The 15,306-nt window shown below is 46.6% G+C and overlaps 5 protein-coding genes across 9 annotated transcripts; 3 read left to right on the top strand and 2 right to left on the bottom strand.

The window, feature by feature from the left end:
- Nucleotides 1–1,609: 1,609 nt before the first annotated feature.
- Nucleotides 1,610–2,421, top strand: LOC119549500. The gene is made up of 2 exons (XM_037857611.1): nt 1,610–1,783; nt 2,122–2,421. Exons 1-2 carry the CDS (start codon nt 1,610–1,612, stop codon nt 2,419–2,421), a joined length of 474 nt encoding a protein of 157 aa, XP_037713539.1.
- LOC119549920 lies at nt 2,307–3,787 on the top strand. Of its 2 annotated transcripts, none has more exons than XM_037858247.1 (2): nt 2,307–3,195; nt 3,247–3,787. In XM_037858247.1, exons 1-2 carry the CDS (start codon nt 2,439–2,441, stop codon nt 3,753–3,755), a joined length of 1,266 nt encoding a protein of 421 aa, XP_037714175.1. In that variant the 5' UTR covers nt 2,307–2,438; the 3' UTR covers nt 3,756–3,787. The 2 variants fall into 2 exon arrangements, with proteins under 2 accessions (XP_037714175.1, XP_037714176.1); XM_037858248.1 differs by having other exon boundaries at nt 2,312–3,195; nt 3,250–3,787.
- Nucleotides 3,788–3,797: 10 nt separating this feature from the next.
- On the bottom strand, nt 3,798–8,915 carry LOC119549919 (protein transport protein Sec31A). Of its 4 annotated transcripts, none has more exons than XM_037858243.1 (12): nt 8,787–8,915; nt 8,383–8,598; nt 7,358–8,321; nt 7,054–7,297; nt 6,884–6,996; nt 6,694–6,750; nt 6,485–6,587; nt 4,914–6,343; nt 4,748–4,855; nt 4,370–4,690; nt 4,227–4,298; nt 3,798–4,168 (listed from the first exon to the last, which is right to left on the bottom strand). In XM_037858243.1, the coding sequence occupies exons 2-12, from the start codon at nt 8,577–8,579 to the stop codon at nt 3,980–3,982; spliced, it is 3,798 nt and encodes a 1,265-aa protein (XP_037714171.1). In that variant the 5' UTR covers nt 8,580–8,598; nt 8,787–8,915; the 3' UTR covers nt 3,798–3,979. The 4 variants fall into 4 exon arrangements, with proteins under 4 accessions (XP_037714171.1, XP_037714172.1, XP_037714173.1 ...); XM_037858244.1 differs by having other exon boundaries at nt 6,485–6,584; XM_037858245.1 differs by lacking the exon at nt 6,694–6,750.
- A 1,493-nt stretch (nt 8,916–10,408) lies between these two features.
- On the bottom strand, nt 10,409–11,927 carry LOC119551863 (dynactin subunit 2). Its single transcript, XM_037861453.1, has 3 exons — nt 11,760–11,927; nt 10,761–11,682; nt 10,409–10,697 (listed from the first exon to the last, which is right to left on the bottom strand). The coding sequence occupies exons 1-3, from the start codon at nt 11,793–11,795 to the stop codon at nt 10,513–10,515; spliced, it is 1,143 nt and encodes a 380-aa protein (XP_037717381.1). The 5' UTR covers nt 11,796–11,927; the 3' UTR covers nt 10,409–10,512.
- Nucleotides 11,928–12,295: 368 nt separating this feature from the next.
- On the top strand, nt 12,296–15,301 carry LOC119551862 (F-box/LRR-repeat protein 2). The gene is made up of 3 exons (XM_037861452.1): nt 12,296–12,451; nt 12,584–13,843; nt 13,903–15,301. The coding sequence occupies exons 1-3, from the start codon at nt 12,401–12,403 to the stop codon at nt 14,659–14,661; spliced, it is 2,070 nt and encodes a 689-aa protein (XP_037717380.1). The 5' UTR covers nt 12,296–12,400; the 3' UTR covers nt 14,662–15,301.
- Nucleotides 15,302–15,306: the final 5 nt, after the last annotated feature.

Below are 15,306 nucleotides of genomic sequence, written 5' to 3'. Positions count from 1 at the left end.
TAGTAGTGTAGTTATACCCGTTACTCGGAGGAAAGGGTATATTGGATTCGTCGGAAAGTATGTAACAGGCAGAAGGAAGCGCCCATAACGCCCATAATGTCTTCCGCCCACATATATGTTATAACCATATATATATATATATCTCCATCTCCCTTTGGTCCCTTTAGCTGAGTAATGGGTATCTGATAGTCGAGGCACTCGACTATAGCGTTCTTCTCGTATATTATTTTATTCTCTTGATTTGAATCAACCATTTTCTCAGATTCCAGAGACGGAAATAAATTACAGGGCATCCACCTACGCCATGCAGACCTTCGATGGGTCTCTCTTTCAAATAGTATTTATTGAAGTTGTCCTTCAAAATACGGGCGAACGTATTAATAATGTGTTAAATTTAATTATTAACTTTTTAAAAGATAAAAATGTTAGTCATCTCTTGCTGGCGGTTATTTCTGACAACAATCCAATTAATGCTAAAAGGGTAGATTCTCAAGTCCCAAGACTTTGGGATTCTAATCATTTAAAAGCAATTACAAATGTTTCATTTACAGAAGTCTTATTAGGAGACTTGTATACAAAACCACTCTTCAAAAATAGTTTCAAAGACGTTTTTAAAAAATATTTTGATTTGAATGAGACTACCACGCCATCTTATTTTAGAGACACTTTAAAAACAGAAATTTTTAATCTTCAGATAGCCACCTCTAGATTTTTTAACGTCTCGCCAGGGCCAGATGTTCTATTCCAGGCCCGCTATTTGAAAAACAATACCCTCGAGTCAGTAGGCCAGAGGTGAAGGATTGGCCTTAAATCAGCTTTGGAGGACCTTAAAATAACGAGAAATCAACTCGAGTCCCAAGGTGCGGAATTTTACACAAGGATCTGGGCGTCCTTTGCGGCATTGGAATTTCGAGTTGACATATTAAAGGGAGTTAACGATGAAACTGGACCAACTAGGAAAGACCAGAGCACGCAAACGGATGAATGATTTATATAGTATAGTAAAGTAGTAGGAGATTATATAGTTTAATATGTATTTCATTGTATTTCAGTTTTTGAAATGAAACTAACATTTTTATTTTATTTTACTTTCTCTAAATGTAAATGTGTTACAAAGTCGATTAGGCCTCTTGGGGATACGACTATAAAAAAAACGCGCCTACACCTCTACCTCCGAGGTGGTGTGGAAAAGAGCATCTTTGTTTCCTTTCTTTTCAGGATCAATGTATGATAGAGGTGCCAGGATCCCTACAGTGTTCCGGTGCAAAATTGTAAGCAAAAAGAAAGCCATGCCAGTGTTGGGAAGGATGTTGGAAAACTACTGTTTATTTTGCTAAAGTACCTATCGGAAATCGACTTTGAATTTGCAGATTAAGTGAACAATGGCATTTCTATTATATTCTTCAAAAATAATGAATTCTTTTAAATACTTTGTTTTTTCCATTGACTTTTGCGAATCAAGCTAATCAGTTGATGGTGAGTCGCCAATGATAAGCTTGAAAACCCGATATCGATAGAAAATAATAAAACCAGTGTGCAAAACTAATTGAAAATTTGCGAGTTGGAAACAATTTGTTCTGTTGTTCTAACAAAGTTATATTTTTCTAATATGGATTTTAAGTACCATAACAAAGATGTTGTGCTCGAGATCAAGGGATCGGACGCGCTCTTTCACAACACCTCCATTTTGGACGTTTTGAAGTCTCTGAAGGAATTGTCCGAGCCAGCCGGAGATGCAAATTCTGGCCCAAGAGTCCCCAAGAGACGGAGGGAAGAAGAAGAGGTAGGGCCACATTTGTATACCCTTGCAGAGGGTATTATGATTTCAGTCAGAAGTTTGCACCCCATAAAGTATATATATTCTTGATCAGCATAATATAACCTCCTACGCTTGGAAATACAATTTTTAATTAGTTCTGGATTTCGATTTAAATTATATCAAAACCGGACGACTACATCATATAGCTGTCAAAGAAACGGTCTGAGAATTAATAAAATAATTATTTTTAAAAAATTGTGCTTTGATTTTGATCGTATTTTCTTTAACTCTGGGATATAGAATATTTTATAGAGTCTTTTCTTATATATTTAATTTTACATATGTATTTGATTGCATTCCAGCCTAAGACACCCGAAAAAAAAGGACGGAAACTAAGTTTCGACGACGTGGGCTTCCAGCAATCGAACTCATTCGAGGAGCTGGAGGCCAGTGGCTCCAGCCAGTCACCATCCTCACTCATCATTCGAGGAGCTGGAGGCCGACTGTCAACCACACAGGGTGACTACGGTCAGTTCTCACAGGGTGTACTGGCCAAGCTATCGATGTTTCTGCGTTTTACGTCAGCTCTAGTCCCACCTCTAGTACGCCCAGCTCCAATTGGACAGATTATCCCGCCCGAATTTAATTTAGTCTGCGACTAGACAAGTACATTTTTCAAATGTTTGTGCCCGAAACGGAGGATATGCTGCCCAGGTCGGCGCCCAGACCAAGTGCAGCGGTGCCCATGGGCCACAACAACGAAATCGTTCGGCCCACTGTGCCGGAGGTGTCCATATTGTTTGGCCAGCCGCCACAGGATCAACAGACGCAGATGCAGCAGCAGCAGCAGCCGCAACTGGAGCCATCTCCTCGAGCTCCACCCACTTTCGCGTCCTGGAAGAAGCAGATGCTGCCCCGGGTCAACTTCTCGCCCATCCTGGCCACGGAACTGGGACCCAGAACTGCGCCAAGCAATAACAATAGCCCGTGCTCCCCAAAGGAGTACATCATAATGCCCAGAGATCGCAACTACACAAACGATGCACCACTGAGTGCCAATCACATGTCCAGTAACTCGGCGGCGTATAGTGCCGAGCCCAAGCAGCAGGTCTATCAATCCCGCCGCTTGTCAAGCTCAGCCAACTCTGATGTCCTGACGATTTGTGCTGGCACACAGACCGACACCTTTATTCCATCGCCCCCGCGGAACTCGTTGCCCCCGGTGGTCTACTCCGACATAGATGTCAGCAACCTGGCCAACAAGAGTGATCTGGCGGCACTGGTGTCCCTTTTGGAGTCCATGCGGCAGGAACAACAGCAGCTGAGGAATCTCTGCGAGTTGCTACTGAAGCAACAGCAGCGGACGAAACCCGAAGCCATTTCCGTAGCCAGCAGGACAACTGCCAGCCAATGTGATATTTTGACTACCAACAATGGTGGGTAAATCTGAAATTTACCTTAAACCCCAATAAAATCATCCTCCTAAGCAGGCAGACGAATATCTCCAATCATACAGGATTACATAGCCGAGGAGGAGGAACCACTGCCTTCGCACCAAGCTCGCGTGATCCCCCAATTCCAGTCTCCTCGACCCAATTCGCCAATGGCTCAATCTACGGCCTACCGGGCCAATACGCCACAGGGCAAACGGATTCCCCAACTGGCCAAGCCAAACACCGAGAAAAGCTTGGTGATGAACGAGCTGGCCTTGAAGTACTTGCGCCAACCCGTCGACGAACTGATGAAGGATATGCGCCTGGGCGCATCGCCGAAGTCACCTAATCCCGAACCGCTGCGCCAGATCGACAATCTCGCTCACTCACAGAGTCCCAACGACATTTCAAATGCTTCGTACAAGTACCTCAAGAAATATCGCCTGCTGCCAGAGGAGCAAATGGAACACGCTCGCCCCCAATCTCCGATGGTGGCGTCTGCCTCTTCGCCGCGTATGCAGCTGGACCTGGAGAACATCAGGAACCAGCCGAAGCTGCTGTGAAAGCAAAGCCCATTTTCGTTTTGTTATTTATGCATATGTCTATTTGCGATTTAAGTGGAAATATATTTCAATACACGGAATAACGCTGACACTCATCTGCAAAAATCCCTGCCTACTCTAACAAAGGAAACCACACTTCGTTTACAAAACACAATAGACATCCATATTTGAAGACACAAAAGTATATACGTTAGTGAGCTTGTCTCGGAGCGGTAATCGACGCTCTAGCGCAGAACCAAATGCAGCTCGGACGCGGATTGCAGGAGGACCTTGAGTCCCTGCATAAAGCCCGCACACTGCGCAAAGTCCGTGCCAAAGGCAATCCGGGTGTGGATTTCCAGAGCATTGGCGTAGTCTGATATTTGAATGTACTGTATTATTTGATTCAGATATTGCACCGTTGTGGGAGTAAGCTGGAGAAAAAGATGTACCATTAGCGATAATAAAATTAGATCTAACAATCGTACTTACCTTGCCATCTCGTAGGCAGTCGTAAAGATTTTCCAGTCTCTTTACAACATCAACAAACTTGCGTTTTGTGCGCTAAAAACCGATATAAATTTAAGTGAGTAAGGCAAGTCTAGTCTTTAAAAATCATTTGATCCTTTACTTACCGGATCATTCGTTGCGCCCAGGCATCGGTTCTTCAGCTCCTCCAGCACCGTCTGCAAGTAGATATACTCCTCGGGAAGTGGAGGCTTCTCCTTGGGAGGTTCCGGTTGGCGCTGCTGCTGGATGGGAGCTGGCTGCTCGGTGTAGCCAAGGGTCTGTTGCTGTCCCTGCCAGTTCTGCTGCTGCGGTCCTCCTTGGTTCGGCTGCAAGTTGAGTTGCTGCTGCTGAGGCTGGAGATACGATTGCTGCTGCTGCTGAGGATTGTTGTTAAAGGCAGCCGGATTGTAGTATGAATTAGGCACACTTCCAGGCGGTGGCGCATTCTGAAAGAAATACCCCTTCAGTAAAGACATTTGAAAGAAAACTAGCTTGTGTTTCACCTGATATTGAGCGGGGTCCACATAGCCGTTTTGATTTTGATTGGGATCGACTGGAAATAGGGGATGGAAGATGGCAGCACTTGGTTCCACCACTGGCTTCGGCTTGGGCTGAACAATACACACAATTAAGATACCACTTTTTAAGATTCTCGTAGCAATCACATACCACACGCGATGACTTCAGTGCAGGAGGATCGTTCCAGCCCGGGGGAGGCGTGGGATTGCGTTGCACATTCTGGATGACCGGTGGCGCCGCTTGTGGTGGCAAGGTTTCAATTGGATTAACACCGGGCAGGAATTGATTCTGTTGAGTCCCCATAAATGGCGATGGATTATAGGGTTGGGCAGACGCAATTGGATTCGTGTTGAATGCGTTGCTATTATAGGTTGGCACACTCGCGGGTTGGGGTACAGACCCAGTCACTCCTCCGCCGCTGAAGGGAACGGCCGATGGAACTGGGGCAGGTACTGGGTTGTAGGGCATGCCATAGGAACTGGTAGGAGCTGCCACAGATGGATCCAGTACGTATTTTGAGCGCCCAGAAAGTCCCGGTCCGCTAGAGGAAGCTACTCCTCCTGCCGGGGGAGGACCACCCGAGGAACTGGCGTTGCTGAGTGGGCGCGGTGGTTGGGACAAAGGCTCAGGCTTGACTGGCTGCGGATTAAAGATCTGCGGCGGCGGTTGAGCCTGCTGGGCTCCCGGATAGGCGGTCTGTAATGGAGGCACAGGCGCATGCGCATTCCAGCCAGGCTGCGTAAACTGATTCGCCGGCTGGCCGTAGGGCAACGGAACCGCAGGCTGCGGCTGTGAGAACGATCCCCGACCTCGCTGTTGCTGGTAGCCAACTGGAGCAGCAGCAACTGGTGCCTGTGGCTGGGAATAATCCAGATTGACAGCGTTGTTGATGCGATCTCGCAGGTTCTGCAGAATATCGTTCTCGTTGGCAGCTCCACCACCTAAGGTGGTAATGTACTGCAAGGCTGCAGTCAGAGCCCCCTGGGAGGCCAGAAGACCACCGTACTCAGTCAAAAAGCCGGCAAAGCGGCCTGCTAGATCCACGGATATTCCCTGCTGCTCCAGGGACTTGCACATTAGCATCACCACCTCGGCCAGGTCTTGTAGCTCCGTGGTGTTGGGCTTGTAACCGGGGTTCTGTTGCTCCAGACGTTTCAACTGGTACCAGGCGGTCACCAGCTTGTCGATGCTGCCGGCGCAAATGTAGCAGAGCATGGCATTGCGCGTAAACTCGACGCTAGAGGCGCACTCACTCAAAAGGCGGTCACCAAGTCGCTCGCAGATGTCCACCACCTTGCGCTCGCTGTGTTTCAAGGCGGCCACCAGGGCCTCCCTCCACGAGTCCACAGTGCATCGGTTAACAAAGTCTAGCCAGTCACGGGATACCAAGGCGGAGATGACATGCGATAGCTCGTTCTTCTGCTGCAGCAGGTAGCGGGATTGAGTACGGGTCAGCGTCTCAATGCCAGCCGTTGAGGCGATGATCAAAGCTTCCGGAATGCGTTGCGCCTCCAGGCAGAGTTCCACGGCAGCCTCCACATTGCCTGTTAGTATGGCCTCTGCAATCAAGCTATCCGAGTCTGCAAAGTACAGAAAACCGATTAATTAAATGCAAGAGATAACATTGTTGTTATCAGGCAGGACAACATTTATATCTATGTCTGGTATAGATAAAAAGTAATCAACGTAAGTGAAAATGTAAAACAATTAGTTTTACTCACGATCTCCGCTGGGAACCTTGAACTGCGGCCTCGGAGGTGTGGCAAAGTCGTTGTGATTTTGTGGGTCGATTGAATTTCCATCAAACTTGTTGTCTTGCGTCTGCTGAGTGTGGAAAATAAATACATACGTTAGACTACACCCTTTAAATAACTTTACAAAGCTGCTTTAATTTTTGTTTCGATCGCGAGTCTTCAATCTTAGCTCTTACCGAATTATCGGTGCTATAGTTTGTACTCTGATCGCACTCAACCTCCGAAGAGTCGCTCTGCAGCAATGGCATAGCATAAAGTTTGTTATCGGATATAAATATACAGGGCAAGATGAACATACGTGGAGATTGATAGTGTACGCAATGCTGCTTTTAGGAACTGATAAGACATGCTCGAAGTAGCACTTACATGGGTAAGAGTCGAGATGCGGGTTGTGAGCGTATCCACATCCGATTGCGAGTTTCCCTCAGTTTCCTTGATAAACTTGCTGAACTTGCTGTCGGTGTCGTCTTTGTTGTAGCCTTTAAAAATGGAGGAAACTTTAGTGTTTTTAGTGATTTGGCATTGAGTTAAAGTACCTAAAAGATTGAGCATTTCCTCCTTGGGGTTAAGCTCAAAGTTCGCCTTGATGAAGTACCAGACGTAGCGACCGTGCTGATCAGCGGTCTCGTCGGCCCTCTGCCGGCAGTATTCCGAGTAGTTGGCATCAACAAGAGAGCGCTCCAAAGCATTGGCTCGATCCACCAAAGCAGACTCTGTGGTCAGCTGCTGAACCTTAACCGTCTTCGAGGTGCCATCAAAGCTGACCAGCTTGCCACCAAACTAAATAGTGTAAAGATGGTTCATTAAGTAGGCTTAAAAGAAAATATAATATGAACTCACCCCAAAGGCAACGCCACAGGGTCGCTTCATCCACTTGGGTGCATGTGTCAGGTCATGGTAGACCACTTGAGTTGCCTGCTGTGGAATTGGCTCCTGGGCGAACTGATCCATACCCGGAAACGAGTCGGCAATCTTGTTGGCGGTCTGCACAAGGTGGTGAGTTCCTCCATGCAGGGAGTAAATGGAAACAGCTCCCTCCAAACTGGCGCTGGCAATCAGAGCTGGATTCCGTGGGCAGAACTGCACGTCAGAATACCAGGAGGCCGTGGTCGCTACCTCAGAGAGGATTTCTCCCTCTGGAATCTTTGTGTTGGGGTTCCAGCAATAGATTCGGTTGTCCTTGCCACACGAAACCATCAGATCGTTGTCTTGCAGGCACCACGACATCCCCAGCACTCCACGCTCGTGTATCTGGTACGTTTTCGCTGGAGCCGTGGCATATCGAAGATCCCACAGCTGGACAACCGGCGCCTGGTCGTCCTCGGAGGCCAGCCAGACCTGCGTGGCCGCCTCCGGATGCCACTCGATGGCGTGCCACCGAACACGCGACTGTGAGTCGGAGAGCTTGATGATCTGCTGACTCTTGCGCAGATCCCAGATCACGCAGCGCGTGCTGAACACGGAGGCCAGGATGTGCTGCACCTGCCGGTTCCAGGCCACGTTCTTCACGTCCTCCAGCGGTTGTGTCTTGGTGCCGGGGCTCATGCTCGTTTCCGGGTTGTTGAGGTCCCAGATTAGGATTTCCGACTCGGAGGCGCACGAGGCCAGCAGGTTGTTCTGAAACGGATTGAAGTCCAGTCCACTGACGGCGCCCGTGTGCTTATCCTGACGCTTGAGGAGCGGCTCCTCTTTGCCGGCGAGCAGCTTGTCGGCTGAGTATATGTTGATCTGCCCCGCCTCGCAGCCGCCCACAATCAGGCCACTGGGATGTGATCCCACGGGGCTCCAGATGAGTTTTTGGAACCTACCGGAGAATAAGCAGTTTCAGTAAGGAGCTCTTGAAAGCGGAACCCCTGCAAACCCACTTGTACTGGCTGGCCACGCTGGCCTTTAGCTCCAGATCGTAGGTGGCGTCGCTGAAGTTAGGGGAATACAACTCCAAGGTGGAATTCGCATTGGAGTCGAACTGCTGGGCAGCGGTGCCGGCAGCCAGGAGAATCTGCTGCTGCTGCGCCGGCGACCAGGCGATGTTCACCGTCTTCTGCAGTTCCTTGATTTTCATCTTGCACAGTCCCTTCGTGCTGCAGATGTAATTAAAACGATTAATGTAAATATTATAACTGCTGCAACATCAGAACGAAATTGTGTCACGTCCAATTGGAGTAAGCCCCGTCATCACTTTTTCTCATTGGCTTCCCCATTACAAATGGGGCCCTGTTCACCCCGTCGGCTTATAATTTCGTTTAATTAGGCCATTTACGCAACTTACACACAATTGTGAGTGGAATTTATACTCGTTTGCGCTGCAACGAGACTTTAGGTGCTTAAATTTAACTGGAAACTTTAATATTTTTAAGAACCGTGGTGTGACCGCGCTCTGGGCCACGCAATAAACCACTGGGCACGGAAAAATACTAAAAATGGCTAGTCCCAATATACCATCAATATAACGGAAGCCAATTTGAATTCTGAGTTTTTTTTTCTAAACTGATCCTCTGGAGTGTTGAATTCGATCCCAAAAAGAAATTGTTTTGTTAAATAAATAGAAATTCTGTAGCATTCCAGTGGGAGCTTAACACAGTAAAATTTTATATTTTTGTATGGAATTGGATAGAAGTGTTTTTTTTTTATAGAATTTTATAAATTTTGCAAATATAACGCCAATTTTCAATAAGATGCTCTGTTTGAAAAGCTTTATCTCCAGCTGTAGTTATCCGATTGACTTAACTTCTTTTTTATATAATCTCTGAAACAATTTTTTAAGTTACTAATTTTTTTAATTTAAGTTAAAAATAAAAGAAAATTAGATTTTAAAATAATTTTAGGTCCTTGCACAAAAGAAAAGAAATTTTTTAATTGTAATATAATTTTTAATTTATATTGTTTTGATTTTTAAGAAATCCAGTGGAATGTATTATTATAAAGCCTTTTCGTAATCACCATAAATTCATGTACGTCCCTGAAGGCTACAAGATGTCCTTCCATCTGGCGACAGGATTTGGCTGCCGTAAGCCAATATTCTTTAAAATTCCGCTCAAAGTAAAAGTACCTGGAGCCTACCAGCTCAAATTTAGGCGGAATGTATTTCTCCAAAGGTCTATACTTTTACTCCAATAAAGTCTTAATGGTGCTTAGAGTTTCTTCTATAACTGCCAGTTCAGTTTCGACATAGGTCCTTACTCCGTCTATTTTGGCGTGTTCTTTCAATACCCGTGACCAGATGGTCCAATTTATCTTGGGTTTCGAATAAGCTGCGGTTAACGCTAGGCAAATAGAAGCGTGTTCTTGTAAGTACGCCGGGGATCCATAAAGGTGAAGTGCGATCAACGCACACAAGATGTAAGTATACATTTTGAACAATATGCGAAAATATAATCGGTAAGGGTAACCGTCAGAATTGTACTGTGACAATACCAATCGCAATATTATTTTAAAAGTTATGAATAACACAAAATGGTCCAATTTATCTTGGGTTTCGAATAAGCTGCGGTTAACGCTAGGCAAATAGAAGCGTGTTCTTGTAAGTACGCCGGGGATCCATAAAGGTGAAGTGCGATCAACGCACACAAGATGTAAGTATAAATTTTGAACAATATGCGAAAATATAATCGGTAAGGGTAACCGTCAGAATTGTACTGTGACAATACCAATCGCAATATTATTTTAAAAGTTATGAATAACACAAAATTACACAGCACCCATAGGAAAGCTCGGGATAAATTATGAACAAAAGTCTAGCTTCGTTGTTTTTGATCATATTCTCTTTTACTATGGGGCTTATAATTTGCAAAACAATTAAGACTTTTGGGAAAGTTGTATCCTAATACTCTTTTTTGCAAGTACATATACTTTAGGTTCGAGTTCTATCAAGATTTTCTATTTAATCCGTTATTACCTTTTAAAAAAGAATCGAATGTAGATCGCTTTATTATAGTTTTCATAAATATTAGCTATGTGTAATACGCTTGCAGTGCAATTATTATTATTGTTTTTATTTATTTAGCGGATGAAATAGCTGCAACGCGCTGCTCCACCTTGGCCACCTTGGTGTTGATGGTCTCTAGATTCTGGGCGAACGTCTCCTGCACGGAATGCAACAGTTCCTTATTGTTCACCAGGCTGGTGGTGATGGTTCCCTGCTTTTGTTCGATCTCAGCGATGATTTTGGCGAAATTGTTCGCTAAAGAGGATGGAGGGTTACAAGTTAAACAAACGATAAGTGGAGCAAGTACAAATTGTTTACCATATTTATGGAGTGCCTCGAGAGCTTGCATACGTTCAATGACATGCGGCAGTATTTCCACCACGGGCTCAGTGCGCTTGGCGATGTCGTACAGTTCCGTGATCTTTTGATCCCGCTTCGCGTCCTGGGCACTGCCGCTGGACTTTTCGGCGATTGCGTCCATCTTGCCGGCCAGCGATGTCAAGCGCTGCTCTATGGTGTCCAGTTTATCCGGCTGCAGCAGCGCCGCCTTGGTGCTGAGATGACGCACGGCCTCCAGCACATTGGTGGTGTTGGTTGCGGCAGTTAGGCGACTTAGTTTGTCCGGCTGGGCGCCCACCACCTTTTCCAGTTGCGACAGGCGCTGCTCCAAGCTGGCCACGCGGGCCGTGGCCGCCAGATCGGTGCCGGGCGTTGGTATGGCCGTGAGTACGCCCGACTGCTTGAACTCCTCCACCTGACTGATGAGCGCCTTCACTTGCTTGCTGCCTGGCGCCTGCTCCTTGCCCAGCACTTGTTCCAGCTTCAGCGACTCCAGTACTTTTCGGGCCGTGCTAATGACAGTGGCCACCGCGTCGTACGACTGCTTCTCCTCGTCGGCGACCTTGCGGTCCACCTGCAGGGCGGCCACCTCGTTCAGCAGTTCGTTCATCTCAATCTGCAGACGCTGGCACTTCTGCACTGGCGTTTCCTTCTCGCCCTGGCCCACCAGCTCATAGTCGCCGGAGCCACGCGCATCGTACCCACGACATACCCTGCGTCCGATGCGATCCGTGAAATCCACACTCCCCTCGAGAGTTGCTCCGCTAAAGCGTTTATGGGCGATGCTGGGCGAGATGTGCAGCCGCTCGATGGCCTCGTTCTCCGGCTCCTCCTCGTAGTAGTCGGATGTATCGACCTCCGGGTCGTCCGGAGTTTCGAACACATCCGGCTGGTCATAAGCCTAAAAGAAGGAAAGTAAGCTAGTTAGCAAACACGAAAGCTCAAACGTCACTCCTAAGGCTTGGAGTTCTGACTCACTATTCCCGGCAGGTTCTGGAACTTGGGATCGGCCATTACTGTGGGCACGTCGACGGTGGTGTCTGGGATCCTTGAGCGACGAAATAGCTATTGTTTTTAGTTTGCAAAAATCCTTTTTGCAACCAGCAATCTGATGTCATTAAAAATAGGACCATATGCTGACCACAGACAAATACCGTAGTTGGCCTATTGTGGAGGGTGGTTTTTAAAGTTGCGGTATTTTATACTTAAGACAGGTCGGTTCCACATTGTAACGGTTAAATAATTATAAGTCAGAACGGGGTAATGAATAATTTTTTTGTTACTTACACCATAGATAACCCGGTCTGGGTCTGCTTACATATTTTAATTGCTAGTTATCTTTATATGAATAAATACTACTTTACTATAAGTAGTATGTAATTAAGTGTTACACAAATCAAAAAACCTCAGTTTAGTTTAAACTTCGTTTAAAAGTTTAACAGGTACACACACTTCACCTAGTATTTTAAATACTGTCCAGGACAGCGAGCGCGGACGGTCATACTGTACCTAACGCAGGTAATTAGTTAGTCAACACTATAGTTTTGGGGTAGTGGGCGGTGGGAGCTGCTAGTTGGTTGGACTAAAATCGCTAATTTCGCATCGAGAACAGTAGAATAATGTCTTGCTCGGACTATGGATCGCACAGGTACGACGACCTACCGCTGGAGGTGAGTATAAAATGACAACGGACCGTCGCGGTCCCGTGACCAATCCATCACTGCGAGCGTATCTATATCTACACATCCATATACCTGTTAGGTCAGTCAGCTGATTTTGTTTTTTTCCTGTTCCGCCCCCAGATTGTTTTGAAGATTTTCAGCTATTTGGGCTACTCGGATCTGCAGGCGGCAGGATCCACCTGCCAGAGATGGCACGCCGCCCTGGATCAGGCGGAGTTCAACGTGCGCACGCGCGTATGCTTCTCCAAGGTGGTGCTGTCGGATCTATTCAGTCCAGGGGCTGACCTAATGCGCTGCGAGCGCCGTTTCCAGCACTTCATGTTTGAGGACGTGACGCTTGGCCAGGTTAAGGAGCTGATGCGCTTCATGGGCAGGACCGCCCACTCCCTGGCTCTAGACAATGTGGACCTGAATGACAAGCAGTTCTACGGAATGCTGGGCGTGCTCCCCCATCTCCACTCGCTGTCGCTGAAGCGCTGCCTGCCGCTTTTCATGTCCGGCTCCTTTTTGGACTCGTACAACAATTCCTGCCCCGACCTGAACGACCTGGCCAGCAATTTGGCCGGAATCAAGGAGCTGACCTTGTGCGAGAACCAGTACCTCACCGACGCTATTCTCATGCGTCTGACATCGTTCATGCCCAGTCTGGAGACGATCAACATGTCCGGGTGCCACATTGCCTTTCACAACGCTATCCATCGCAGGTTTTACCCGGCCAACAGCTCCTCGGATCACGTTCTGCCCAGCGAATCAGTACTGACCTTCAAGTTCATCCTGACCATCCTCAACCTGCAGCGTCGCACCCTGCGCGTTTTGAACTTTAGCCACACGCTGATTGGCCAGGCTTTGTTGGCCCTCTGCGACCTTAATCTCCAGCTGCAGCGCCTCTATTTGGCCGGATGCAGGCAGCTTAACTGCACCACAATCCGGAACTTTCTGGCCACTCAGCCTCAGTTGACAGTTCTAGATTTGTCGGCCACGATGTGTGTCAACGATGAGAATCTGGCAGCCTTGGTCCAAAGTAATCCGCAACTGGAACACTTAAAAGTAAACGGCTGCCTGAGCATCACAAACGCTGGCGCCGTTCACCTGGCCAAACTTAAGCGCCTGAAAAGCCTAGACATATCCAATTGCGACAGCCTAACAAGCAGCGGCATTATTGAGGGCGTGGCCAGCGAGGAGAACCCAGTTATGCAGGAGCTAAACGTGTCCTATTTGCAAATCTGCGAGGAGTGCATTAAGGCCATTGCTAGTAATCTGCGCTGCCTGCGATCCCTTCACCTGAATCACTGTGTTAATGGAGCCACCGATGATGCTATACAGTCAGTTATTGGCCAGCTGCGTTGGCTGCGCGAACTCTCCCTGGAGCATTGCAGTGGGGTAAGACAGAAAATTACGATAACTTGAAATCTTAAGTCAAACTTAATTTTCCTGTTTAGTTAACAGATGCAGCTCTCACGGGCATAAACATATCCAAGTTGGAGCTCAGTCGCAAGCAGTCGGGCTCTCAGGTGTCGTCAATGGACAACTTCTATCCTCCGTATAGCAACACACTGGCGGAACGCGATAGCCTGGCGGGATCCCTGCAGTCCATCAAGATATCGCTTAGAAGCAAAGCCGAGGATGAAATTGTGCGGGACGCCAGGCGGAAGCAGGCCATGCTGGCCGCCTATGAAATGAACCTGATACGCGAGGACGACTTCGAGGGTCACAACATACAACAGTTGCGAGGATTGCGGTCATTAAACCTGCGAGGCTGCAACAAGATTAGCGATGTATCCCTGAAGTACGGCCTAAAGCATATTGAGCTAAGGAGGCTGATGCTGTCCAACTGTCAGCAAATCTCGCTGCTTGGCATGGAGGCAATGGCCAGTAGTTGTCCATCAATTGAGGAGCTCGACCTATCCGACTGCTACAATATTACGGACAAGACAATCCAGGTGGTTACTGCCAAGTTGCCACGCTTGAAAGCTTTGCACATAAGTGGCTGCAGTCAGCTGACGGAGCACACGCTGGACGCCATCATCACCAATTGCAACTGTTTGCAGACGCTGTCGATTTACCGCTGCCGCAGCATGTACACGGACTTAGAGGAGCGGCTGTCTGGCGTAAAGACGTTGCGCAACCTCAACATGGACAATCTGACAAGTATCGACAACGCCGACTTTTTCCGACTGAAGAAGCGACTCGATTACTGATATTTCGCCGCAATTTTCATTGTCTTGATGTTGTACTACTTTCAACTGTACAACTTCCGCTAGTCAGTCGCCCCAGCCGTCAAAGCAGCGCACACAAATTTATTTTTATCGAACAGTTCCCAGCAGCTGGGATATAGTTGTGAAAGCTTTAGACAAATATACATACATATATACAGCAAATATAGATGTATTTGCATATACACTCAAATTTACACTAACTGCACACATTTATATTAGCAAAATTACAAGTCTCGATTGTAATTATATTAAATTTCATACGTAATGATTGTCCACATTCAACTGTGATTTTTAGTAAGGTACGACTCGTATGAGAAGAATTGTAATTGTAAATTATGTGATCAGTTGCCTTAATTTAAATTGTTTTTGTTATTGTTGACTGTTAAATCTGAGTTAATTTGATAATAGTTAAAAAATTCGTTAATTTGGTTTAGGCTAAGAAAAGAAGAAATAAATTATTGTTACTGTAAGTTAACACGTTTCACATAATTGTCACTCCTTGGTAGCTTTAAACGATAAAATCGTTGTTAGCATAAAAGAAATTGAATCGTTAATTTTGTAAATAAAAACACAAATGAAAATGTTTTGTACAACAATACATTAAAGCAATTAAATAATTGAATGAAT

This window comes from Drosophila subpulchrella, chromosome 2R, assembly GCF_014743375.2.
Source record: "Drosophila subpulchrella strain 33 F10 #4 breed RU33 chromosome 2R, RU_Dsub_v1.1 Primary Assembly, whole genome shotgun sequence".
In the NCBI taxonomy this organism is placed as follows: Eukaryota; Metazoa; Arthropoda; class Insecta; order Diptera; family Drosophilidae; genus Drosophila; species Drosophila subpulchrella.
Note: the sequence above shows the minus strand (reverse complement) of the source record. Positions and strands in the feature narration are given on the sequence as shown.

Bases quoted from the DNA above. Each gene is read 5' to 3' on its own strand.
- LOC119551862 (XM_037861452.1), top strand. From the start codon at position 12,401: ATGTCTTGCTCGGACTATGGATCGCACAGGTACGACGACCTACCGCTG. The intron at 12,452-12,583 runs GTGAGTATAAAA...TTCCGCCCCCAG, and splicing joins ACGACGACCTACCGCTGGAG to ATTGTTTTGAAGATTTTCAG. The intron at 13,844-13,902 runs GTAAGACAGAAA...TTTCCTGTTTAG, and splicing joins CCCTGGAGCATTGCAGTGGG to TTAACAGATGCAGCTCTCAC.
- LOC119551863 (XM_037861453.1), bottom strand. From the start codon at position 11,795: ATGGCCGATCCCAAGTTCCAGAACCTGCCGGGAATA. The intron at 11,683-11,759 runs GTGAGTCAGAAC...TCCTTCTTTTAG, and splicing joins TCCAGAACCTGCCGGGAATA to GCTTATGACCAGCCGGATGT. The intron at 10,698-10,760 runs GTAAACAATTTG...CATCCTCTTTAG, and splicing joins CGAGGCACTCCATAAATATG to CGAACAATTTCGCCAAAATC.
- LOC119549919 (XM_037858243.1), bottom strand. From the start codon at position 8,579: ATGAAAATCAAGGAACTGCAGAAGACGGTGAACATCGCCTGGTCGCCG. The intron at 8,322-8,382 runs GTGGGTTTGCAG...ATTCTCCGGTAG, and splicing joins AGCGTGGCCAGCCAGTACAA to GTTCCAAAAACTCATCTGGA. The intron at 4,299-4,369 runs GTAAGTAAAGGA...ATCGGTTTTTAG, and splicing joins TGGGCGCAACGAATGATCCG to CGCACAAAACGCAAGTTTGT.
- LOC119549500 (XM_037857611.1), top strand. From the start codon at position 1,610: ATGGATTTTAAGTACCATAACAAAGATGTTGTGCTCGAGATCAAGGGA. The intron at 1,784-2,121 runs GTAGGGCCACAT...ATTGCATTCCAG, and splicing joins GACGGAGGGAAGAAGAAGAG to CCTAAGACACCCGAAAAAAA.
- LOC119549920 (XM_037858247.1), top strand. From the start codon at position 2,439: ATGTTTGTGCCCGAAACGGAGGATATGCTGCCCAGGTCGGCGCCCAGA. The intron at 3,196-3,246 runs GTGGGTAAATCT...CATCCTCCTAAG, and splicing joins TATTTTGACTACCAACAATG to CAGGCAGACGAATATCTCCA.